The sequence below is a fragment of the Chanos chanos genome, chromosome 10, assembly GCF_902362185.1.
Source record: "Chanos chanos chromosome 10, fChaCha1.1, whole genome shotgun sequence".
Lineage (NCBI taxonomy): Eukaryota > Metazoa > Chordata > Actinopteri > Gonorynchiformes > Chanidae > Chanos > Chanos chanos.
The window spans coordinates 16845476-16872743 of NC_044504.1; the positions used below are offsets into that span (position 1 = coordinate 16845476).

The following is a 27268-nucleotide window of genomic DNA, read 5'->3' on the forward strand; positions in this document are numbered from 1 at the left end:
CAGTTCCCCTTGGCTCATTTAATTATGTCACTATAAAAGGCTAAAACTGATCTTAGACTGTATGTTTCTTAGGACATCTGCCTTCTGTATGTCTCTCAGGACCTCTGCTCTCTGTCAACCTGCTATGTAACTGCTGCTGTTAAAGTCTGTTGAATTGGTATGAAAGTCATATGTTTGGATTGCAGGAGAGGGAAATGACTCAGGGAAGTATCAGATGCGCTAAATCTTCTATCAGCCTTACCCCTGTGAACAAACAAACTTCAATCTTATCACTGCTTTGCTTTTCGCAACAGTTGTTTGAATTTTGATTATGTGTACTTTAGGTTGGGCTAACGGGAACACCCACAGAGGGAATGTTAGGTAGCCGTTGTTCGCCATTGATAATTTGAGTTTTTCTGTCGGCTTCTACGTCACTGCCCTCAGAGACATTCTACTGCATTTCAGCTTCAGGTCAGGATTGTGTGTGTGTGTGTGTGAGAGAGAGAAAGAGAGAGAGAGTGGGAGAGAGAGAGAGAAAGCCTGTTCGCATGCGTGTGTAAGAGAGAAAAATTTAGTGATGATAAGTCACTTTCTGCTTCCAGAGTTATGTTCAGACCAACCCCACTACATCTCTTGAATGCGATGTTATCAGTCACAATTCAAAACTTGCTTTTTAAAAACAACCACAGAGACTTAAGTGTTACTTTTGCCAAGGGGACAGTTATAATTATGTATCAGAGGGAGAGAGAGAGAGAGAGCAAACACTGAAACACAAACAGCGGTTCCCTCTTGCCCCTCACTGCTCTGCTGCAGTCTCTCTCATAAGATTTGTAAACGATGTCAGTCTCATCCTCATATCCATAAAAGATGTCAGGCTAATCTTGTTGCTTGTCTTACACACTCTCTCTCTCTCTCTCTCTCTGTCTCTCACTCTCTCTTCCGTAGGTGAACTTTGTGGTATGTCAGCTGTTTGCTCTGTGTACAGCTTTCTGGTTTCGCCTCTACCTACATCCCAGTAAGACCAGTACGTTTGTCCGACATGTGGTAGCCACGCTGCTGGGTTTTTACCTGGCCCTCTTCTGCTTTGGCTGGTAAGTGTCATGAAGCTGTCTGTTCCTCCTTCACCGCTGTATCACACTGTGCCAGGCCAGGGTCACTGCAGCCCCATTAAAGTCCTGCCTGCTTTGTTAAGGGCTGAGAATACCCTCACACCATTACACAGCTGGTCTCACTGCTTCTCAATGGGGGTATTAACTGTATCCCTACGATCACGGGAATCCCAGAAATGTCATCAGTCACACACACAAACAAAAAGGTATTTTCCAGACCAAAAATGGTACTTTCCAGGCCAGGAAGTTTTGGGAAAGCCAATAAAAGTCGTCTAATAATCATAGCCTGTTCATTTGATCTCTTCTAATATTTATGTTTAATCTCTTAAACATAGCTCCTGTTAAACAATCCAAAAGAGTCCCATTTCTAGTGGCAGTGATTTGGACTGTTCGCGTAATTCACTCGGTCTCAGTATGTGCTCAGGGCAAAATGTTTGAAATTTCATCTGTGGAGAAGAAATCTCAACTGTGTGTTTGGACCCTTTGAGCAGTGCTGGTTGGTTCATAAAGTGATAAAGCGATGTGATAAAAGGTCCGGTTATGTAGTTTTCTTCTTTATCTGCTGGAGACCCGGTGTATGATATGGTTATTTAGTGTAGATGTTGTTATCTGTGCTCTCATCACAAACCATTTTTCCGTTCTGTCTTTATCTGTCTCCAGAGGAAAAGTAATGTGAATTTCTGTATAGTGGGTTAGTTCTTGCGAAACAAGAGGTTATGCTGTTTGCATAACAAGTCTGCACAATATTTGCATACTGATTCTTTATGGGGTCATTTGGAAATGATACATGTTTTCCCAACGCGTAATCGCTGTGTTTATGGAAGAGATCAAGTTTCTCGGCAACAGACGGATCAATACTCTGGTATCGTCTTGCTGGATGATATCCAGTGATGTTAACAGCTGCTACAACTTCTCCGTAATGGCTAGAGAAGCCGTGGTGGTGTTACTGATAAGGATTTACAGTGTAATGAACGGATCAATTCGATGGCTTCATGCAAATGTATGGGGGTAAAGGCTTCTCTTCAACCAACTGGAGCGTAAGAGAAGTGTTGTTATCAGTCCGTGTTGGACCCAGCTTATCACGAGTGACGAGAGAATTGCGGGTCGTTTATTTGGATGTAGGGTGTGAACGCACGCGGTAAGAGATAGAGTACGCCGGTTCGGTAATTGATCGGTTCTCAGGACGATGCGGTTCGCTGTCGCACTGATGAATGCCAAATGTCTCGCTTTCTCATTCCCATATTCTCTCTTTGGGCTCCCTGCTGGCCTGGGGAAAAGTGCTACACGTATTCATTAGGAAACAAGCTTATTTTGGGCTCTCTCTCCCTCAGGTATGGGGTCCATTCCACACAGTAGTGCAAGCTGTTTCTCCTGCTGAAGAATGAGAGAGAGAGAGAGAGAGAGAGAGAGAGAGAGAGAGCGTGAGAGCATGAGTGTGTATGTGTGCTGTGGCTTTTGTTTGGGTCTCACAGGTTTCATTTGTCTGAACGTCCTTGAGAACCAGTAATGACGTGTAGTGAAGGTGAAACAGCTCTCTGACAAAGCACAATCCCCCCAACACTGCAGGTAACTCTCTGCTCACTCTTAATGAGCTCCACTCTCCCCCATGGACCCCCCAGGGGAGACAAGCCCGCCGCACAACCCTGCCTGTTAGATGTGTCCCCGCTCTCAGTTATTGCAGCTGATGTCCACGCTTACTGTCCCGACCTCTCAGTGCCAGGAGTGGATAGAAATTGTCTCAGGTTTGAGCTTGGACCCCTGGGGTAAACTTGTCATTTAGGATGTTCCTAGAGAGAATGGAGCTTTTGAATTTGGCACTCCAGTGAGTGGCCTAGTAGACTATTATAGAACATTCCCTCTAGGCCTTGGACAGCAGAAAAATCTGTTCATGCTATACTGTCATAGAACGATACTTAAACTGCAGTTGACGGAAGAATTTTTTTTTTTAAAGGTGAACTCTAATAAACATAAGCCATATATTTCCATTGTTGTAGGATAATGAAAGCTAAGAACTAGATTAGGACTCACGCTCTGAAAGATAGAGTGTAAAGGTGGAGAACAATGATAACTAAAGACAAACTGTTTTGTTTTACAGTGAAATAAATGTGAAATGTTTGCCAAAACGAGAATAATGAGTCATGAGTCCCAAGTTCCCTAAATGTAGTCACACTTAAGTCACAAGGACTGTAAATGGATTTGTTTTTTTAAGACAGTAGGTCACAAGTTCTTCCCGGCTACGTAAGTCATAGGCAGATCAATGGGTCCGTACTACAAAGAGCAGGCCACACACAGCTCCTGACCTCACAGGAAGTGGTTATGCAATCAACATCACACACACACACACACATACATTTTGATGGGACGCTGGATTACTCAAGAAGGTGTCAGCGCAAAAAAGGATACTGTCTTTGGACATGCTTGAGGCAAAATTCATTTCATATTAACTGGTAACCAATCTGATCCCATAACGCAAACGGTTCTGAATATTTCCCCCCTCACACTCTCCCTCTCTCTGTCTCTCCCCGAGCTTGGCTGGTGTGTGTAACAGTGAGGTGAGATATTCCTGTCTGCTGATCTGAGTTTAAAGAGAGGAGAACCATGGGCACATGATAGTTTCACATGAGTGATTTAACCACAAAACCACCAGACTCTTGTAGCTAAAGAAGAAAGGGAAATAGAAAGAGATAGGAAAGAGAAAGTGAAAGATGTGCCCACTTCTGCTCATTTCTCTCTGGGACTCACCGCTGAGAGAAGCACTATAGAGCATGTTTCATCAATTCGCCACAAAGAAACACAGCAGGAATGGATTGTCTGAATGTAATTACTAGTTAGTTGCATTTTTTGGTAACAAAATTGGAATTCCAAGTCTGACTGTTCACCCTGTCCATCTCTCCCTGGTGCTTTTTTACACTATCACACCTTGGGAGAGAGGTCCTTGTGTTTGTTTTGACAGTGGTTGTCTGTGAGCTGTCTCTCAGTCAACACAGACCCGGCACGGCCAATCCATGTACCTAGGATAAAAGACTGTTTTTTTAAAAAGCTGAATTCAGTATTGCACAATGCTGAAATTGATTTTGATCACCAGTTTAATACATGAAAACAAGCATTTTATGTTTACAAGTCTTATTGTCTGTGTTGTGTATCTTTATGTGAGTGGTATGGACAACTGTTTTCATTAAAACACACGCGCACACACACACACACACACACACACACACACAGTGTAAGCACCAGGTTGCAATATTGCACAAATCCAATCAAATTTTCATTGAATGCTGACTTGGATACTAGAATATTCTATCTCACACGTGTTCAACTATATGTTAATTCAAACTGGCAGTCATATTTGACAGGCCAGTAAAATTCCATATGAATTAGAGCAATCTGAGCGCTCTGCACTCTCAGTCTCATTAGTAATGACGACTTCATCATGTCTCCTTTCTCTATTGTTTTATAGGTATGCCTTACATTTTCTGGTTCAGAGTGGCCTGACTTATGGCATCATGATCTTTGCAGGCGTGGAACACATGCACAAGTAAGTACCAGCTGCACGAGTAATCACTGTCTGATACTGGGCAGACTGGGGAGCTCTGACTGATACTGGAACCCCTTTTTTTTCTTATTTGGTGGGGGGGTTGATGTTGTCCACATTGGATGGTTCAAGAAGACTGGTTTTATTCAATGTTGTTTATGATCTTTAGTGTTATCTCTGTTATTATTTGTCTGTATTGCAGGTATAAAAAATTAAGTAAACATCATTGAGATGATAATCAGTTGACTTCTCTATGTATTTGGTACAGCATTGCTTTGCCACGTCACATGCTCCCTGTTGTCCCTTTATGATCTTCAGTAACAACTCAGATGAAGTGCACTAAGGGAAAGGGTGTGTGCGTGTGTGTGTGTGTGTGTGTCCTTTATACCCTATTTGTCCTCCAGTCATTATGGTGTCAGTTGTAGTGATGTATTGAGCTGTGTTTTCGAGATGCTTTGATATCTCTGAAAATACCTGCAGCTCAATACCGATCAGTGTCACACAGACATCAAACAGAAGGTCCTCTCTCTAGCTTCAGTCCAAACTTCTGTCCTCTTGCCGTGTGCGTACTGGACTAGAGAAGTCATATGCCACCATAGCGTCCAGCCAAAAATGATCGCGCTTCTTTGGACAGCAATGTCAGTAGGTCATCAGTGACCCTGTTGCTTTTTCAGTCACTGGATTTCATGTCTGTCATTCTCTGTGTTTTTAAACGGACTGACTTCAGAGTCAAATGGTTCTGTTAGTCCTTTGCACTCTGCTCTGTCACAATCAATACAGCAGAGCTGAATCAAAAACGTTATTTGAAGTATTGAACTAACTGGGCTCTGTCCCAATAAGCCTCAATGTTTCCTTTCATTGAGACCTGACACTCTTAAGTAACAGGGTAAATGGCAGCTTTGATCAAACCTTTTTAATGTGTTTATGTGGTCTGTGTTTTGTTTTGGTTCAGTACACTTAGCTCTTAAGTAGCTAAAATAGAAAATGACACAAAGTAGAGGAACCATTTAAGAATACTGAAACAGGGCCCTGTCAGTCAAATATTGCAAATGCTGATTTCCCCAGAACTGTAATCTGTTTTGCTGACTTCAGTTTCCCATCAGCTTTGGTACCACTAAGACAGTTCTTAGTACCACACCTATTTGGCTTAGTATCTGAATGAAATATGTGTTTGGTTTAGCACATCTTTGAAGATTATGTGTAGCCAGTAATACTGTAACTCATTATCTGTGCTATGGTCTTTGCAGCAATATCACAAGAATCACAGCAGGCTTTTGAAATGCATTTGACATTGTGATTGGCTGTTGCTAAGCATCGTTACTGTCTCACAACAAAACCACTGCAGTTTAGGAACAACTCCAGACATTACATAAAGCCTGTGAAATGAGGTGTGTCTATGAGAAGCAGAAAAACAAGAGAAGAACTTTTTGTCACTTTGACTTTCGAAAGTGTCTGTGCTTTCCGCTGAATAAGTGGAGTCAGTCAGTGACGATGACACGTCCGTGTCACAACACTGCGGGTCCACGTTCAAAGCACGCTGACTTTAGACCATCCCTCAGGGCCAGGTGTCAAAAGTCCAGCGACGGTTTGCGTTTCCTGACCTGTTGGAGTTGTCCAAGGGCAGGTCAGATAGGCCACTCTGACAAATTCACGTTTAGAGGTCAAAGACCTGACTTTTACGTAACGTCCAGGCTAATTACCAGGGATCAGGGTCGTGAAGAGGCTGTCTACAGATGATATAAGTTGGCCAATACAGCCTCTAGTCCACTTTGAGCTATCTCTCTGAATATGTGTGCTTTTTCATTGGGTCCACCCTCACACCCACATGGAGTTTTGCTTAGTTTTTTTTCCTACATTAAAGGCAGTTCCAAATAGCTCTCCAGATCCGTTTTCTTTAGTCTTTATGTCGGTTTTGTAAACTGACCCTTATCCGAGAGCAGCGTGATTTGGCTGTAGTCCTGAGGAAGTGCCACATGTATAGGCGAAGGACAGAAAATCTTATTACCTGTCCAGATACCGTGGGAGCCAGTGTGGCAGTTCAGTTCTTACTGTCATGCTTGAGACTGGCTGCTGTTGTCACACTCTGACACATAAGAATAAGGCCCTTGCAGGTCCTTTAAACTCCAAATGATAAGAATGACATGTTGCACATCGTATTATTTGTCCTTATTCCCATTACATATGGATCAAATTGCTTGGAATCATAACTGAAAAGAGGAGGTGGCTCATGTAATGTGCTGTTTACACTCTGCTGAACACACACATAAGGAATAAAGTCAGAACTCGTCCAGGTACTGCGCCGTGAACGTGGCCTTAGTCCTCATATCTGTGCAGGCAAAGCTTGTGTGTGTGTGTGTGTGTGTGTTGAGAAAAGACTAGTCAAAGCAGCTGAGTGGCACGCAAGTGTGCTTATTCAAATGGAACCATGTGTCACAACACCAGTGCATTCCTCCCACTGTCACCTTTACTCCCACTGAATGCATATTTAGACGTTTCAGAAAGAGTGCACCAGACCAGGAAGTGGGGACCAAAATGAAAACAGGTGTCTGATTGATTCTATTTTCTGTTTCTGGTGGATGTGACGCAGTAAGGCATGCTTTGTTACTTCATTAAATCTGTCACATTTGATTCACGGTCTCTAACCGAACTCCCTGTCCCTGCAGGACTTGCTAATTTTAGGCTTCGTGTCACTTGCAGGATAGGAACTGAGATAAACATGTAATCTCTAACTCACACACAATGACCCAGAATATGACTTACGTATGGCGTAGTCCTGTGTTTTCAGAATGCACGGTAACCACTGTGCTCACAACTGGATGTTCTGATCATAGAATCCCAAATTTTCCAACCAAGTGCAGATAAGACTCTTCTAGACATACTTTAATCCCAGGTATGTTTGAGAATACACACATGACAAAAAACAAAAACAAACGACCCCCCCTCCCCCCCCCCCCCCCTAAAAATCAGCCACTTGGACCTGCCTCTTAAGTTAAACTATCTTTCCCTTTCTTTTTTACCCCTCTAAGTGGTCTTTCTAACTGGCCTTACAGATGTCTCTCTGTCTGCTCTGTCTTTTTCCTCCTCCTTAATTGATTGTCCTCTTCCCTTTAGACCGGTCTCTGCCTGCTTGTTTTCTGGCACTAAGTCTCCTAACTTAGCTTATTTTTGTGGTTGTCTGTCAGTCTCTCTCTTTTCATCTTCCTCTCTCTGACTCTGTTTGGACCGGCCAGAGACTGCAGTCCTCTGGAGATGGCCCGATCATAGACTTGTTGTTTTGGTGTCACCCTCAGAAGGGAAGAAGGGCATTAAAGATACATGGGGGGAAGTGGAGGAGGACATTTCAGCCCCAGGCGTCTCCACGGTGACCGTGCTCCTCTCTCTCTTCCAGTAGGGCACAGTCACAGCGGTCAGCTCAGGAGAGAAGAGAGCCAAGAAAGGAAGGAAATTGAAAAGAGGAGTTGTGTGTGTATACGTGTTGATACTGGTATTTGTTTGCGTTTGCGTAACTGTGCAGGGATCATGCAATTTGAGTGTTTGTTTGAAAGGCTCAGATTTCCTGTCACCTTTGTCAGCAGTAATCGGTGCTTCTTCCCGCGTCTGCTTTGAACCAGGCAGCAAGCGCTGGTGACATCACAGTGCCAACACGAGGCCCAAGCCAATGGAAAAGTAATAGAGCTGTATAAAAGTTGGCGAGGGGGGGGGGTTGAGTTGAAGGGCTACACAGAACAAAGACAAAACAGATAAAGGTTGGGTAACTTGGATGGGAAAAGTGAAGACTGAAAAGTGAGGGAGGTGAAGGAATCTTTGAGGAAGGTGAAACACTAGTCACAACAACAGTGTAACAACATCAACCACAAAAACAGGCAAGAAATGACAGGATCAGGCAGGTCCAGGGATAATTCTGTTATTAATATAATTATTAATAATCACAGTCGTCTGCCGAACAGAACTTGTAAGTGTCAGCGGTGCAGTTTCATATTCATAATGTGTGGGAGTAGAGACTGTTTTGTGCACCAGTTGGTTTATGCCCTGATATTGCGCTAGTGTCTGTCAGACTGGAGGTCTGTGAGCAGGCTCTTACCAGCGTGACTGGGATCTCTAATCATACCCAGATTGTTGGTCTGACCTCCTGGGATGGACGAGTGCTGTGCGGCCAGCCATTTTCTGTATTATGGAAACAATTCATCCAATGTCCTTATGATCGTGGACTGATTATGCTGCCATATTAAAACTGTCATATGTCTAGTAAGTATGTTCTCAGTGGTACCATGGTAAAAGTTAACCAGGATTAGAGTGCTCATTTGAAATATTTGCAGCTGCCACAGGAAATATGGTCACCATTCAAACATGTAACTGGAGCTCTCTTACCCAGTAGCTCTACTGTAGTCCTATTAAAACGTTTTGAAACAGTAATCAGCGATGAGGACAGATTGAAAGTGCCCATAAAAACAGGTGTTGGATATTCTGAACGGATCATATGAATTTCGGATCGGACGCCATCAGAGGCAGCCTTTTAGCATGTAAAGATTTGACCCGTGTCTGCTTGACAAACGTATGTCCATTTCTGATAGCCAGGTTCCCCTATATAACATCCACCACATCACACACATATGCCCCTGTCCCTGTGGTACACATTTCATTAGACCTTTGACCTATGACCTCACAGGGGATGTGTCACATGATGGAAAAAGTTGTAAAATGGTGCCAGTAAAGAACACTGAGTCAGACTGAAGGCTCCAAAATTTATTGTTATTATTTACAGAGTACAGGTCACATTACTCATCTATGAGCCCAACCATTTGCTAACTGCTCAGTTTACAACATCATGAAGAATCCAAGAAAGAGGTGTTAGAATATTGCTCTTAGCAAATCCCTCTTCAAAGGCAGAAGTCAGAGAACTTAGTGTTGAAGTGCTGGACATATCATTTGTACCTGTGTTGGGATGGATGGCCTCGCTCTAAGTAAACATGCTGTTGCTGTCCAGGTCTCCTCCTACTACTTACGAACACTGACCTGATTACCACTCATATGAATGGAGCTACAGCCAGTGACGGACATCTGTCTCCTCTCAGCTAACAGTGCTAATAAAGCTATTAAATTCCCCTTTGAGGTCTCATGGTCTTATGGCATAATGAACGGGAGGAGGATTTACATGTCTTCATGGCTTCTCCTTTACTCTGTTCTTTTTGATTGGGTTCACTTGTTTTGTCGTGGCAGGGACAAGGTTGTGGAATGTTTTAATTTACTGCACAAATATATCAAACGACACACAATGCAAGCGTGAAATTTAAAGGCAGTGTAGTAATTTTTTTTTTTAAGCTTTTGACTCCAGTTCTTTGATGAATTTTTGAGCGGTTTGGTGTAGTGCTGGGGTGGTATACACACTCTGTGCACTGTGAGGTGACAGTGCCATAAATAAGCCTAATAGCCTTTGTGATGCTCATAAAGCGTTTGGAATGAGCATGATTCATTGATTCTCTCTCTCTCTCTCTCTCTCTCTTTCTCTCTCTCTCTGCTATCTTGGCTGTAAAGCAGCCAGTCCCGTCAATACTCTTACTAACCATATCTGTTTATGTGTTATCAGTGATTGCTTGTGTAGAATGATTTTAAAGTTTAACCAAAGTGTACTCTGTGTGTGTGTGTGTGTGTGTGTGTGTGTGTGTGTGTGTGTGTGTGTGTGTGTGTGTGTGTGTGTGTGTGTGTGCGTGTGTGTGTGTGTTCGAGCGCGCGTGTTTGTGTGTGTGTGTGTCTTTCAGTCTGTCTGTCTGTCTGTGTGCATCAACGTATATTTATGTATGTTCATGTGGCTGGAAACATGCTTGGTCTTTTGTGTGTGTAGAACATGTCTCTTCAAGCTTGACTGACTGCTATGTCAGTGTGTTTGTACATAGGTTTTAAAGAGACACACATGTTTGCACTGTCTTGTGTTCACTCAGCTGGAGGTACATTTTTGTGGGCTTGAGGCCCCTCTGAAGGCCTGCACAGTGTGTCAGGAAGGCAGCTACACAACTGCTTTCCATTTTGCACTATGGGCTTAAACTCAAAGAAAATTGTCTTTTCTCCTCAGAGTTGTTCCACATGTTAAAGGCAATGGGATTATTTATTTGCTGCTTTTAACGGCATCTAATTTTTAGGCCTCATAATTCATCTCACTTTGATCTTAGAGTTCATTTTGATGCAGATAGGGTTTTTTTTGGGGGGGGGGGGGCGGTGTCTAGCTCTTGAATGTCTGTCATCTCAACTTCTGTGAAAGATTCAGTGAAAGTCAACATGATACAGGTTTTCTTGATAGATTTAAATATCAGCTCTCTCATATATTGTTCTCCTTGACAACACTTACACAGAATTCCATACTCAGTCACATGGAAACACGTTGTCACTGATGTTAGCAAGTGTCTCTCTGAGCTGAATTGGCTTATGATATTTACTGTAAACCAGAGTGGCAGAAAACTGCATCACTTGCAGTTGTCATGCTTCATCAAAATTCGAATGCACAATGTGCGAGAGAAACAAATGAGCTTAAAGAGGAAGTTAGTCTATAAATAGCCTCTCTCAAGGTCTGCTTTGCCACACTTTTAACAGGTATTTTACAGTGTGCTTTTTCCTTTATAAAGGAGTTCAGAGTTCATAACAAACTATTCAGTGGGACAAAAGTCAAACACTGAAGAAAAGACTAAAGTGTTTATTTACTGTTGTACCACACCATACAAATCCCTTTCAACTCTATCCTTAGTTCTTCATATCCTGTGGTGTCAGATGTTGTATTTAAGAGCTCGATGCATTTCTACAGACGGATAAAACCCTCTAGTTGTACTCACTGATCTGCACTTTCATCGCACGCCTGGTGTTCAATACACTTAATCTCTGTATTTGGCCCGTAACCCCAGCAAACCCACGACTGTCAAGCATACCTCAGAGGTCTCTGCCTACTCCCCAATGCGACATACTTCAGCAGAAGAATGAGATCATTGACAGCGTTATGTTTGGACCTATGACTGTCCACCACTCTGATGAAGAGACTTAATGTTTGGAGAGAGTGTAAAGGGCCTCCCTAAATGTCTGTGCGTAGGAGCGTAGTAATGTTAAACTGCTTTATCAGGGCTGGAAAGCCAGCCTCTCCTATGTCAAGAATCTGCCCTGTGAAGGAATCTGACAGTTTGGAACAATCCCTCGGACATGTCTCTGCAGCTAGCTGAACAGGGACACTGTTTGTTACTGAGTAGGATGTTAAGGCCCTAACCATCCAAATGTGCTGCAGCTGTTACTTGGGTGGAAAAAAAATAGACTGAGACTATAACTTGCAGTTTTTTTTCCCTTTCCCTTTTGTTTTTCAGTTTCAATTTGTTGAAATATTGGATTTTCTTGCCCTTTGATGCTAAAACCATTAATGAAAAAACAGAAATGTATTTACACATTTATAATTCAGATCATTAACAGTGTGCTGAATAACAATCACTGAACTCCAGTTCATTTGTCAGATTACCTACAATCCCTCTGGAATTAAACAAGTGAGAGGGTGAAAGTACATTTCGTCCATGACTTAGCATATGTTTAATCTCAATGAAATGCAGTCCCAGTGAATCTGTCACTGTTAGGTGTAGATAAAAGAACACTGTAAAGAAAAGTTTAGGGTCGAATAGAATAAGTTGACTCAAAATGATTGTAAATCTCTCCACATATCACAAGGCTGGGGTCTCTCATTTGGGCAACGCATCACAGTCATGCTTTTAAAAAAGGAGTGTTTGTTCTGTCATCAAGTCTGAATGAAATGATATCCTATCTGAATGATGTGATATCCCATTAATTTTGTCTTTTTATCACTGAACTGTGTCCAACTGTTTTTTCTTTTCTTTGGTGTTAAGTCCTAGCTGAAGTTGGCTGTGTAATAGCTGTATTTGTTTTGTGCAGTCCTCGCTGAGCCTTGTCCTCTGTGCTCTGTTCTCTCTGTAGGTACTGCTTTGTGTTTGCCTTGGGCTATCTGAGCCTGTGTCAGATCACACGCGTCTATGTCTTTGACTACGGCATGTACTCAGCAGACTTTACCGGGTAAGTCTCCGCCCAAGTGCTACGTTCCTCACTGATACAAATTCCAGCTTCCAACTTTGGGATTAAGAATTCACACTCCTGAGTATTTCACTTGCTGTGATAAGGATCAACTTAGTGATCATTTTCTCCTTTTTTTAACAGTAAAAAGTTAAATTGGGCACCTACTGTTATTTGAAAGAAAGCTCATTATGTCTGAGTAACTGAATTAATCTGAGTCTTTGTTGGCGTTGTCATGGAAAAATAGGACCAGTCTCAAGATAGACATACACTTGGTCATAAATACTTGACACCACATTAAATACATGGATTTAATGCTTTGGATCGTGGGTGTAATTATCACCCTTGGAATCATGTTTGCTGAGGTAGACAGTAACAATACTTCTCCAGGGCAGAAAGGCGGTGCTAGTTGCTTGGCAACTGAATATGTTGCCCCTGCCCCGAATTTTCTCTTATACTTCTACTCCTTCACATGATTTTTTTTCTTTCTTCAAAAACGATACTGAAGAAGAAACTGTGTAAAAGTAGATACCAAAATAATGCTTTGGGTTAGTTGAACAGTAGGCTAGGTGGTTTTAGTGTTCTTCTTAAACTATGTAAAAGTCAGCCTAAATGAACTACGGCATGTAATGAATTCCTTATTATACCATACAGGGAATACTGACAACAGCATCAGAGTGTATTAGTAACAGCTGCATCAACATGCCTGTAATGATTTTATATTGTCCATCTCAGTTTACTAAACAAAAAACAGTGTATTGAGTGAAAGAGATTCTAGAATAATTCAAGTAAACTGGAGTAGTTGTGGATTATCATGTACTTTTATTAATTATATTGTCTAGCCCTATTGTTTAATGAAGTGGAAAATGTCAAGTGTACATGATGTTGACCTTGTGAAAGGTCATCTCTATAACAGGAGAACGTGTTCATAGGGGGTCAGGTGGCACAGGAATAAAAAACCAGTCTTTTCAGTGCTATTGCTATGATGGAAGTTAAAGGTAAAGGAATCCTCTGTCCTTACATGCACTGAAACTAGCTCAAGTTGCTTGTGATTGCATTTGATGGATGAATAATTTAAATGATCAGTGATGGAAATGAAGGCCCCGTCCTGAAATCCAAACAGAAATCCACTGAGAGAGACAGGCTATCAGTCATGGATAAATCACGGATCACAGCCTTTGAAGACGGACAACGGGAGAGTTAAATCCTCTTGGGGAGAAGAATCTCTTGGTTTACAGCTCCACTTGTTCTGAGTGTAGAAATACTGTTGAATGAATGTTGAAATGATGTTGAATGTGTGTAGAAGTGCTGTTGAATGATTCATGGTAGATTAGCCTGGATTTTCCCTGATTACTAGATGTTTAAAGATGCTAATGTGCCACTACCCCTCTATGCTTGGCTAGCTTGGATTCCAGTCTTTTTTAGTGCTGACTCGCTTTAAGATGTGACATGAGCTGAAAATGACTGGACAGTTAGATTTGAATACAAGAACTAAACTACCTAAATAATCATTGTTAGCTGATTAATCCCATTGCCCCCAGAGGACTTTCAGGACACGTGGTTGTATTACGTGATTCACTTTTAGATCCAGTATTTGTGGAATTCCAGTTCTGGATCTGGCGTTAATTTGGCTTTCATTGGCCGTGATCGGCTCAGTCTGATATCTTTGTCTCTGTCCGTCTTGTTTTCCCCTTCAGACCCATGATGGTTATCACTCAGAAGATCACCAGCTTGGCGTTTGAGATTCACGACGGTAAGCGCTGTTTTTTTGTTTTTTTTTACACACACTCTTTCATCTCAGACCAGTCTGTCACACTCGGAGGAAGCCGTCACACTGATTTGTCACTTTTCGGCAAGAGCTGTTTCTATCAGCCAAGAGCTGTTTCTTGGCAAAAGGACAAAACAAATCAAACAATTATGGAGAAAATAGCTACACGAACATGCTTTGTGAAATTATGAATGTACATGATTTTCCTGCTGGTAGACATACACACAAAACAGTTTTGCTGGCTGGCAGAGATGAGGTGTGTGTAAGAGTTTGCTCTTAGATCTCTTAGATCTGATATGTAAACTTTCTGAACTTCAAGGTGGATTTTTCTTTGTGGTTTTCACCTCTGCTACAATGATAAACCGTGATAAATTTGTAGAAAACTATGTTACAAACAGGAAACTTCAGACCAGTGTTAACAAATACAGTGTCACCTGACATGTTCTTTGCTGGCACAGCACTATAAGTTCCACCAGGTGTCTGCACTGAATTACCTTACATTTATTAAAAACTGTTTCTTTTCCACTGCTTCGCTTGACTGAGCTGCGGTTACATAAAGATCCTCAGCTAACAAGGCCTTTTGTGATACCGTCTTGAATCGAGAGCCTAATTATTCTTTTTCTTGAATCAAAAGTTGATTTGGTTGATTAAATGGGAGAGAGACGTGGAGTGGGAGTGTGGTTGAGTAATGTAGAGTGTAGCTTAAACCCTCTTCAATTTGTAGGGCCCTAGAGTCAGTAGAGCTGGGACCAAAACCCTAGAGAACCCCAATAAACCAACCTGCCAGTGTCATTTGATGTCAGGCGAGTGGACATCAGCACTTGTTGTGACATTGCATTAGTCCAACAGAGAGTGTCCCTTCACCACAAAAAAAAAAAAAAAAAGGCTCATTTCGACATTTCAGGTCTATTATTGTGTACTTTGAATGTCACACTGCTCAGTCAAAGTGACACAGTGTATTTGTGGGTGTGTGCGGTATAAATGAGTTTATGCAGCGGGGTGAAGACTCAGTGTCCTCAGCTGAACTACAAGTGAACTTACAAACACACTGACTGTTTTAACCATAACTTCTGACCTCACATAGAGGGAACACTTTTCACTGGCTATTGCGTATTTATAGTCACACTTTTAGCAGACTGCTGGCCAGATACCAACCAACAACTACCAAACTGAGCTTCAAGCAGAGATTGGGGTTTAATGGGACGAGGTGCCCTCTAAGAGCCATGTTTAACTGGCCTCCTGGGGTACACTAAACATCACCTGTGTCCTTTTCCCACCCTTGTCTCCACAGATATCTAAGTGTCAGCCACAGTCACTGAGTTCACAGTTCAGTTTGATAAGTTGATGCCTTATAAATTCATGGCACAGTCATTATGAGTATGATATAATTCAGTGACGTGGCAGTCCTGCACTCTCATATCTAAATGAGACGTTTAATGTTGTGTTTTCTTGGTATGTGGAGGAAAAGTGTAGGACAGCGCACACCTGAATAGACTTATACTCCTTTCATTGTAGCTACAGGAGCATGCGAATTTCGTGTGCGTTTGTGTGTGTGTATGTGTGCATGTGTTTACGTGGGTGTGGTTTAGCAACAGTTGTGAAGTGATATGATGGTTTGGTAAGCAGCTAATCTTATTCTGGTTACGGTGTCTGTAGTGAGTGGCGTTGGACTTGGCTCCATATTCTGACCTATACTCATTCTCTGGGATATCACCCATCCAGCCCACCAATAGACAGTTGCACTGGTGCTGATCTGTGTTTTGCCAGAGCCATAAAGGTCCAGTGCTACCCAGTACTGCTCCACACTAAACCATGGAGAACCCACTGCTTTTTTAAAATGGCTGTTTTCTTAAATATTTTAGTAATCTCTGCACTAGGTTTCTGGAATATTCAGAATTTGCAGATTTTGGCCCAGTTTTCTGAGAGTGGAATCAGACATGACATTAATAATCATAAAGTGAAGTTCCAGTTTGTCATGGCTGATGTGTGAAGCATGGAGCGTGTTTATTCTGGGTCATTTGGTCCAATTCACTCAGAATTGTTGGTGTGATCACAGTGCTTTTCAAGACTCTGGCTCTTATGGCTCCTCAGATGAGTGTGAATCACACTCTTGATGTGTGCGTGCGTGCGTGCGTGCGTGCGTGTGTGCGTGTGTGTGTGTGTTTTTGTTTCTGTTTGAGGTTAGAGAGTGAAACAGTTGTCTTGGTTCACCTCAAGTATTGTTCTATCATTCTGAAATGACTGTGTCACCCTTTATTTTCCTTCTGCTTGTAATAATCATATGAATAGTCATATGAACACCGCATGACAGGATGACAGGACTGTGACGTGTATGACATACATTAGCAAGCAGATCCATATGCTTCTGTTCATGCAGAAAAGGTACCACCACATGAAAACCATATGGACAGTGCAGACAGTAGTCATGTGACCTTAGTATCTGTGGGTGTGTCACACACAGGCTTGGCACGGAAGGAGGAGCACCTGAAGCCCGGTCAGAGGTATCTTGCTGTAAGGTATGTTCAGAAGGTATGTTTGTATTCTGTGGGCTAGGTGTGTTTACCTGTTGCTTATGCCCATGTTATAGAAAGATTGGAAGTTTATGTTTGGCTTGAAATGTATCAATCCAAAAAAACTACTTACTGAAAACATCTCAAGACACTTACAACTAAAATCATTCAATTACTCAGCTTAACTTTCCCATATTACCAGGATTATTAGTAATAAATTCAAAACTCTATTCCTGTGTATTGGTTTCCACTTTACCTTACCTCACTATTTCTCAAAGTAATGAATTAGTAATAGAGATGCGTTTAGATAGCAAGGTAAATTATTTTTCAAGAGGTTTTTCTGTATCTGCTGGCAAAAGGAATAGAAGAACTGTTGGATAGTAAGATGAATTAAACAGTAGTTTTTCTGCATCTAATTCCCCAGATGAGACTTTGTCAGTGTATATAGTGATGGAATCGAAGACTGATATGAGAAACTGAGTTTCACTGATGGGATAATCATTCTCTTCAGAGATAACCCAATATTCTTCATAGCGACAACAATTACAGGATGTATTACTGAGCTTGCCATGAGGGTTTTGCTCAAAAAACAACACACAGTTCATCATTCCACACTGACAGATTGCTCACTGTTGCTTGGCAACCACACATTCCCCATTCCACCATGTGGGCAGCATACATACAGGAAGTCATATGCTTTACAAGAGGAAATGAGGAAAGAGGAGGGGTGGAGGCAAGGCTCCAGTATAACAAAGAGAATAACATAATATTTGGCTTCAAAATAAAAAGGAGTGAACTTTCCCTTTAATGAATGGAATCTGTAGAGCATTCTGAAGAGAATGTGAGATATCAGTTAGACACTGCTGATTAGGTGAAAAATTATTCACTGAAACCCCCATTTTGAGCTACATTACCCAAATACAAGAAGTAATATTCTGGTTTAATTTCAGATGGTTTCGTATTTGTTCGAAAAAGAGAAAAAAAAGAATGCTTTAATTGTATTTCAGGATGTGTGTTGTTGTAGCTTACCTGCACGGCCTTGATCATCTGTACATATCATGATCTTCACAGGAACACCTTAAATATGACATCAACGGCTTCTTTCCCTGTAAACAGAAAAAAAAAAAACAGTGGCTGCCCAATCTGTATCTTCAGACTGAGGGCAGTGGGATGTTTGCAGTCAGATACCTTTAAACATTCACTGTAGCCTATCTAACACATCACATTCAAACACATCACATTCTAACACATCACATTCAAACACATCACATTCTAACACATCACATTCTAACACATCAAATTCAAACACATCACATTCAAAAGCAGGAAAGCTAAGGAGACAAGAGCAGGGAACAAAGATGTTTTGGTTTTGTGCCACTAGTTCAGTCCCTGAAAATGGCAATAGCTTGATTAAATAATAATGACCATGATGTGAGGTTAGGTTGGTTTTGTTATGAAGCATTCCATCCTTTGTATTGACGTTGTTGTGTGTAATGTCGATCTGTTTTTGTGTGTGTGTGTGTTGTTGGGGTATAGACGGATGCCGAGCCTTCTGGAATATCTGAGCTATAACTGCAACTTCATGGGAATCCTCGCAGGGCCCACCTGCTCTTACAACGACTACATTGCTTTCATCGAGGGCACGGGCTACCAACCCAAACACACCGAGTCTAACGGCAAAGAGAACGGGAAGTACAAGCAAAGCGACCCCTCTCCAAAGGTAGTCCAATCTTGTCGTGCTGCTCTGCTCTGGCTCCACCTACTGGCTTTTAGAACCTCACTCAGTGAAACTGAACTTCATTATTGTTCGAATCAGTCTCCAGGGTCCCAGCGTTTGACAAGTGAAGCTTTTAAGGAACAAAAGAACCTTGACTGGGAGTGTTCGGTCATTCATTCACTTCTGCAGTCAAAAGCGTTTGCTACACATCCGGACACAAAAGCAGTCTGATAACCAGGCTAGAGACAGGAATAGTGTTGACTAACTTTGATAGGGAGAACGGCAGGAACCGATCCATGCCAAATGTTGCCTTTTTTTTTTTTTTATCTTGAATGAAGAAAAAAAAATGATTGCATCATAATTGGTATGCTTATCTGAGTTCTAGCGCTATTCAGCTTGGTGTATTAGAAGCGAGAGGTTAGCTGGAGGTGAGAGGAGTTGAATGATTGTGATTCTGGCCAGGGGAAGGTGTTGAATAAATATTGGATATAGGACGAGACACAAGAGGCTTGCTGGACGTGACGGCAGCTCATATATCTTCAGCCTGCTGAAAAGAGGCTTTGGTTTTGGACAGGTGAATGAAGATAAACACAGTCTGAGTCAGCCCTTTTTTCCTCAAAAGCCTAACAGGGAAATGAGCTCTTTAATAGACCCCGCCGACGGACAGGATAGCCCCTGCACTACACATCTAATTAACATTGCTCGATGATGGATCGCCACCGTGAATTTTATCTTTCGAATAATTCGCGCCACTGCGCCGTGGCCGTACAGCGTCACACCGAGTTCCTCTTTCCTGTGTTAATAAAAAAAAAAAAAAAAAAAAATTACGTTCCCTTAATGAATTAGTCCCCCAATTACATTATCAAAAATGAATCGCATTCCAGTTAAAGGTTCAAGTTCTTGATTGGTTTGCGGTAATTTGTTCTGTCAGTGGTTTTGGGGCAGTGGAGTCAGACTGGGTTCAGAACTTGAAGTTGTTTGGCTGTGTGCATTCCTATCTCTGATGATGGGAAAGGGCATTAATTAGAAGAGGGAATGTTATTGAGTTTGCCTCAAGGCAGGGCTTTCTGAAAAAATAAAAATACTGCAGTCGCAGCATATTTAAGTGTAAAGGAAATGCCAAGAAAGCACTGGTTCAAATATCAGGATAATTAAAGACAAGTCAGACTGAGCTGAACATGCACTGTGTGCCCTCTTGCATAACGGGGACAACGACAAACAGATTCAGTTCTCTGCCAAAGAGTCAGCCCTGTGATTTGTGTGGTCCTATGATAAAAGGCACATTTTCAGTTGGTGCTTCCCTTGATTATCATTCAATGCCATTATAATTCAAGTCATTATGCATAGTAATCCTTGTTAAACTGATCCTTATAGTGTTTGGGGTGTGTTGATGGTGAACCGTTGATGTTTTGACTGTCCATGATTCTCCTCGCAGGGGGCCGTCATTCAGAAGCTTTGTACCTGCGGCGTCTCTCTGCTGGTCTACCTGTCCTTCTTCAGGATACTACCCGTGGACCGTGTCATCGATGATCACTTTATTGCCACCAAACCCTTCTACTTCCAGGTCCTCTACCTCTACTTGTCCATGTTGGCTACTAGACCGAAGTACTACTTTGTATGGACTCTGGGTAAGTTAGATTGTGCACTTGTGTGCGGTGAGTTCGATATGTGTCAGAGGACCCAGTTTCCTGGTTACTGTGTAGTGTTTTCTGATTACATTGATAAATAACAAAGGCTTTTTTGCCCTTTTTTTGTGTTGATTGCTCTCAATTAGGTTTGGAGACTTATTTTACATTATTAATGGACTGAAATGGATTGTTTGTTGTTAAAGTAAACTAGCACATTTGAAGCAAATTTACAGCACCTTTTACTTGTTATTCTTTTCTTAGTTATACTGCCCTCTAGTGTTGTAGTGGAGAATGTTTCATGTCTTCTTGTCTCCCTCTTACAATGCACGAAGTGTAGAGTTGTAGTGGTTTGACTGTTGAGAGATGTTTGATTAGCTTTATGTCCTTTGAACAGCTGATGCCATCAATAATGCCGCCGGCTTTGGCTTTAATGGCTACAACAAAGACGGCACACCCAGATGGGACTTGATCTCAAACCTGAGAATACTGGACATAGAGGTGTGAACTAGTATAAAGATACAGCTTGAAATGTTTTGCTTCTATACCAAGCATTAAGTTTCACCATCTTTTTTTTTCTTTTCTTTTTTTAAACTCAATTTAAATTTCAGTTCGCAACCAGCTTCAAAATGTTCCTGGACAACTGGAACATCCAGACAGCCCTTTGGTTGAAAAGGTGAATGCCTCATAACCAGTTATAACACTCGTTTGTAGCATCTAATGGCCTGCAGTTGTCAGCGTCCTCTACAGTACTTACCATTACCAGATAAATGTTTAAATGTGGGAGGGAGTTAACGGGTTTGTGATGTGTTATTTGAAGGGTATGTTACGAGCGCTGTCCGTACAACCCCACGGCAGCCACTTTCCTGTTGTCTGCAGTGTGGCATGGAGTGTACCCAGGCTATTACCTCACATTCATCACTGGCATTGGGATGACCATGGCAGCACGGGCAGTAAGTAGATAACATAAACACGCAGCTTATGTCAGAGCGGTGAGGTCACGGAGATGAATCAGTGACATTTAATGAGAATGCCATTGCACCTGTCTTGCATGTTTCCTGAGTGGTTTTTTTGTTGTTGTTGTTAGTATGTAATGAAATACTAAAAAGAGTAATAATAGTAATAATTTGCCTTTGATGTTCTGTTCATTTGGACTCGTTAGATTCTGTCCTGTCGAAGAAAGTGTCAGGAAACACTTTTCCCTCTGGAAACGTGCTTTAAAATGAATGAATCATTCATTAATCAATTTATCCTTATAATTGTCATTAGGAGGTCTTATCTGGGCTCTTTGCTCTAATGGAGGCAGCTGAGAGAGGGTGTAGAAATGTAACACAGGAGGGCAGTGGAGCCAGGGTCTGCTTTGATTTAGACCAGAGAAAGCCTTCATTGTCAGGTTTGAATTCATGACTAAAGAAATTGGGGGACACCGTGATGAATGAAGCAGCCTGTAGAACAAGGAGAGGCCATTACTGACTCAATACATAACAGAGTTAAATCACAATGTCCAAAGAATTCCAAATTCCACCAGAATTGTTTTTACTGAACAACAGTGAATATGCCTGGTCAGGTTTAGAAGACCCTGTACCTATTTCACTGAAGGAGGAAAATATAAAAATGTATTAATCAGTTTGCATTGGAGATCAAAATCTAAGTTTTATGAGTAGAGAACGTTCTGTCAATAGTACAGTCCTTCACTATAGATCAGAGTGATGGCTCAGCTGCCCAGTAATGATGAAAGTTCTGGAAAGTTCATATATGGGGCAAAGAAGTAGGTCAGTCAACAGCAGTACTCCTGAGAATGCCTTCAGGAAAACACAGTATGCAATTAAACTAAACTCAAGTGAATTTCATTCAGCTCCGATTTTCATCCAGCCTTACCGATTACATCTCCTCCTGATGATCTTACCTAACTGTTTGGTTTCTCCTGCCCAATGTGATACAACTGGAGTTAGGAGTCAGTTGTATCAGACAACTCTTAACCTCTGACTTCTGTTTTTTCCTGATAAATATGTCTAACTATCCGGTCTGAAATGTCAAACACGTTGGATTAAAGGTGTATTGGTTCATCATTGTAAATGACTTGTATTTGTTTGTTTTAGACAAGGGGGAAAAAGCTTGCTAACACTGTTTCTTAGAATACCACCTCAGTGGTTTTTATTGAAGCAGCTGAACAACATTGAATTGATTCTCATATGCAGAAATGCTCATTCTGTTCTGCTCTTTCGTCTTTTCCTTAGGTAAGACATAATGTGAGACAACACTTCTTGGGCTCCAGCACACACAAACTCATCTATGACGTTATAACGTGGGCGAGTACTCAGATCGCTATATGTTACACAGTCGTCCCCTTCGTGCTGCTAGCCGTGGGGCCTTCACTAAAGTTTTACTGGTGAGTATGTCCTACTATGCCAAGAAATACCCTTGGATTTTTCTTATGTTGGGATATAAAACTTTTTTTTTTTACTACTACATTTTAAACAAAGGATGCTTTCGTGTAGTTTGTTAGTGCAACTTTCATTTTAAGGCAAATTAATTAGTGGAGAAAGGGGTCTTGGCAGAGGAGAAAATGAGAGCGTTAAATTTTCGGACCTCTTCACACATGGGCTGTTAATGAGGCAGTTTTACTGCTCAGAGACAGGGGAAATTCACGAGCGGCCATAAAGCAGTCAGAGCTTTGCAGTGCCCTCCGGTGAGATAAAAAGGATTTGCTGGTGTCTTTTGTCAAAGTAACTTTATTAAATTTGTTCACCTGGGGTACTTTTAAAGCTCTCTCATTAGATAGACAGTCTTATACTGGTTCCTTCTGTTGAGGGGGAGAGAGAGAGAGAGAGAGAGAGAGAGAGAGAGAGAGAGAGAGAGAGGATGTCCTAGTAAGAAAGGACAGTGTGTTTCAGTCAAGGAGAGGCCTGAATCTGTTCTTTATAAAACACGAAGTTTGTTGGCAGGATTGTATATGTTGTTCTTATGTAGAAATTCTAATACACCTTGTTCTTAAACCATCCATGAAGTCCTAATCCTCAATGACTATTCCAACATTTCAAGTCCCAGAAACGAGGACTCACTTTATCAAAGTTAGTTCTACGATTGCATGATTTCAGTCACTACTTCTTAGATCAGCCACTCATTGATAACTTTTATTTGCTGTGTTCAGTTACATTATTAATTCTGATTAAGGTTAATATTGTGGTCTTTGAAAATCTCCCTCAGTCTCATGAGAGTGTTTCTATTTCGTCTCCCCTACAGGTCATGGTACTGTTGTATACATATAGCATGCCTGCTGCTGGCGTTGGCTCTGCCTGTCAAACGCAGGGACTCGCGCTCAAAGGAGCAGCTGCAGCAAAAGCAGGGTCAGGAACAGCTGCAAAGCCCTGCTCCAAGCCAGGCTGAGGAGAACAGCAGTGTGTCTGTCACAGACAACAACTACAACCAGAAAAACAAAGACACATGAGAGGGGAGACAACGACAACGCTCTTCTGCACATACACACATATGAGAGCGAGTGCGCGTCCACGTGTGCCCTCTCTCTCACACACACACACACACACACACGTACACATACATGCACAAGCCTGTGTGCATGTGCTCTCTTACACACACACACACACACACACACACACACACTGCTGCAGCGAACTCGAAACAAACACTGACGTCAGTGTGGGGATTCTTCTTTATTCACAAAGAAACAGAATGACATTGGAAAAAAAAAAAAAAACAGACAAAAACAAAACGAGAATTAAAGGAAAAAAAAAAAAAAAAGAGTCAACATACTGGTAGCAACAATGACAGTGATCAGAGAGAACATCTCTCGTCTGTGGACCCTGAGCAAAGAAATAGTATGGAGATGGAGAGGATGAGTTTTGGATGTAAAAAAACTATGAGTAATTTTGGAATGATGGGTGTGTAGGGGAATGCAAATGAATCTGAAGTTGCCTTAAAACCTCTATCTAATCAATAGCTCTGCAGACTGGAGTTGGAGAGGGGGCTGGTTAGTGTGAGACACCTCTACTAACACAGTGTAGAGGTTACAGCACAGGCCTATATGTCATAGTAATTAGAGGGTTTTTGTCATTGTCAATTAAACAGTGTAACCTCTGTTAGACAGATGCGCTCAGAAAGGAATGTGTGTTCACGATCAAGAATTAGAACTACAGTGTATGATGCCAATATCTGTTATAGGCCTTAGGATCCTGTCTCAGCCATTGTTGGGTCTCATTTTTTTTTTCCAAATTGGTTCATATCTGCTGCTTCCTGAGACATTTATTTTGAATGAGAATGCAAAAGCAAAGGGAATGTCTTTGTTGTTAAGATTTACTGCAATTTCTGTTGATTTTAAGGGCTTTTTTTTTTTGTTCTCAAGGGTTGTAGTTTCGGATTTCTTTTTAGTTGTTTGTCTGGTGTATTGTAGGTTTCCTCAGGGCTCAGAGTTGACATTGTACTGAACAACATGATGATCAGCTGTCTGTTTTTCTAATTATCCTGAATTCCAGCAGAACCGTTTGATAAGAATTAGTATCACAGCAGAATTCTCAATATGTGTTTTTTTTTAAACTGAATATTATTTTCCTAAAGGTGCAATAAGTCAGAATTTACAATCATTTAATGTATTCATTTTATTCAGCAACCATGTTGTTGAATGAAAACTATTTTTTCAGTATCATACAGCACAAGCAATTTTAGGCTTTTGTAATTACAGTCTTCTACCTAGTTTGGTTTACAGAAAAGCATTCTTTTCGCTCTTTTCAAACAAATATAGTTGTGGTTCTGTGGGATAACAGATGTACCACTTAAACAAAGGTTTGCCGTGCTCACAAGCCCTTTGGAAACCTGCAGTGAGTATTTTTTTAAATATATTTTTTTTTCTCTTTAATGATTTCTGTCCATAGTCTATTTGACCATAATCAGGAGTGTGAAGGCCTTGCTCATATGGCGTCCCTTCATTTTCCGTGAATGTTTCAGTTACTAGGCCAAATAGCTGGTTTAATAGTCCTGAGAAATGTATGTTTACTGAGTGCACTGCTTTAGTCCATTTCTGTGATATCAGAAACAAATTTTGATAGCGCACCAACAGCCTCCGTCCTTAGTAAGTGATCTTGGGTTGTGTGTTTTTTTTTTTTTTAGTTTTTCAAGTGATTGAATACTTAATGTACAAAGTCTTAACGCTCCCAGATAAACTGTTAGTGGGGAAAAAAAAAACATTGGTATTGGGGTATAAAAATCGTCACTTGTCTTTAAAACACTTTGTTGGGGGAAAAGACCCATGAGCAAGGCCTTGCATAATGACTGAACTGTAATAGACACCATTGTTATGGCTCAACTTTGAAGTTCCTTTTCCACTTTTGAGAGAAAGGACTTGGCCTGGTTTGTAAGCACACTACACTGTCTGCTGAAAATTTAGCACTTAGGGTTGGTCATAGCCTTTTGAACGAGGGGCTGGGGGAGGGGATCTTATCAGCACATAAAAACCCAGTAAGATGAACCTTAAGGTTATTTTATTGACCTCAAGTGTGCTAAACACTTTTGTTTTTGCCAATGGGTGTATGAATTTGTTTAGCAAATAGCTAAGTGGATTTTTCTTTGTGCTCGCGTATCTTCCTGCATCATGTCTCAAAGATTTTGTTTAATTATGTAAATGTGGTCCAGCTGCAGAGGACACTGTGGCCCAAAAGGTCAAAAGGAAAAGATGTCTTTGAACAAGACAGCCAGTGCACAGACCACATAACCAGCAGACCAATGCAAACTGCTTCATGCGTCCAAAGTGCCAAATCGTATGTGGCGCACACATTGTATGATGGAAAGGAAAAAAATAAATAAATAAAAAGATGACTTTATATTTACAGGTCCAAAACCAAGTGGAAAGGTTTGTACTGAAGAAATGATAGAATTTGATTTATTTGGTCATACTAAAAGAAGAACATTATTTTTAACTTTTAGAAATAACATTTAAAACTCCGGAGAGCTTTCACTCTCTCCTTTTTGCACTTTTGGTAGGGATTAGGTAACAGTGCTAAATAGATAAACTGCCAGAACAATGCAAGGGAATGCTGATGAAACCCAAAGGGAAGAATAGAGAGGAAGGAGAGTGTTTAAGTTCAATACTGTACGCGTCCCCTCAATGTTACATTCAGTGAAGTAGCTAGTTTCTGACACCTTTCCTATAGGTAAGGATGTATTTAAAGTGTAATTATCCCTTCAAGGAAACTCCAGCCTGTGTGTGTGTTGTGTCTGCACATGTATGTGTGTGTGTTTGAGGACTCAATTATGAATTAATACCAATATTTGAGTTTGAAGGGTATGTGTATGTTGAGAATGGTACAGTCAGTGTGTCATGGGACGACTACTACAATTTCTTCAGTTTGTCTCAGTCCCTCTTGTTACCGCTTTTGATATCAGAATCATCCAAAAGCGTCATTCTGTCTCTGTATACAGTGATAGATTTTAAAGTGGTCATGAGTTTTTTTGTAACACTACTGACTCTGGGAAACACTGTATAGTCTACTGGAATTCTTTTTTCCAAAGCTCCCTGTCTCCAGAAATTGCTGAGAGGAAAAAACAACCCACCCCCACCCCCCCCAACAAAAAAAGCAAAAATCCCAAAAACTGGCGTTCTTGCTCTCCATTGCCACGAGCTGTGCTGCGCTTTGCTGAACTTTTGTGTTGTCTTGTTAATCTGGCTCATTGTCATTTTGACCAGTAGCGTCGGCCATTGACCCCCCCCCCCCCCCCCCTTTTTCTAATGACCCATTTCCCTGAGACATCCATCTACGTGTGCCAGTAATTCCCAGTTTAATGAAGCAATTGGTAATCCTGATTACATGGGTTCTTTTATGTATCTCTGATGGCCAAGTTCTTCCAACGTTGTTTGAAAAGGATTGATGCTATCAATATCAGTGAAGCCTCAGTGCAGGTTGAGAAAATGCTACAGATGCACTGAGCAGGAAAGATTGGAAATATTTGGCTTTTATTGGGTTTAACAGAACATTTA

At 41.3% G+C, this 27268-nt stretch overlaps 1 protein-coding gene across 1 annotated transcript in view; it reads left to right on the forward strand.

Moving 5' to 3' along the window:
* The window catches only part of mboat2a (membrane bound O-acyltransferase domain containing 2a), a 45625-nt gene extending 21812 nt beyond the window's left edge, over positions 1-23813 (forward strand). The window contains exons 2-13 of the mRNA XM_030786266.1: positions 925-1070; positions 4546-4623; positions 12571-12666; positions 14361-14416; positions 16893-16947; positions 18478-18661; positions 20094-20286; positions 20681-20784; positions 20895-20959; positions 21104-21236; positions 22521-22672; positions 23527-23813. Coding sequence (XP_030642126.1) covers positions 925-1070; positions 4546-4623; positions 12571-12666; positions 14361-14416; positions 16893-16947; positions 18478-18661; positions 20094-20286; positions 20681-20784; positions 20895-20959; positions 21104-21236; positions 22521-22672; positions 23527-23731 — 1467 coding nt within the window. The 3' untranslated portion in view covers positions 23732-23813. The remainder of the gene's footprint in view (positions 1-924; positions 1071-4545; positions 4624-12570; positions 12667-14360; positions 14417-16892; positions 16948-18477; positions 18662-20093; positions 20287-20680; positions 20785-20894; positions 20960-21103; positions 21237-22520; positions 22673-23526) is intronic.
* The last annotated feature ends 3455 nt before the right edge of the window (positions 23814-27268 follow it).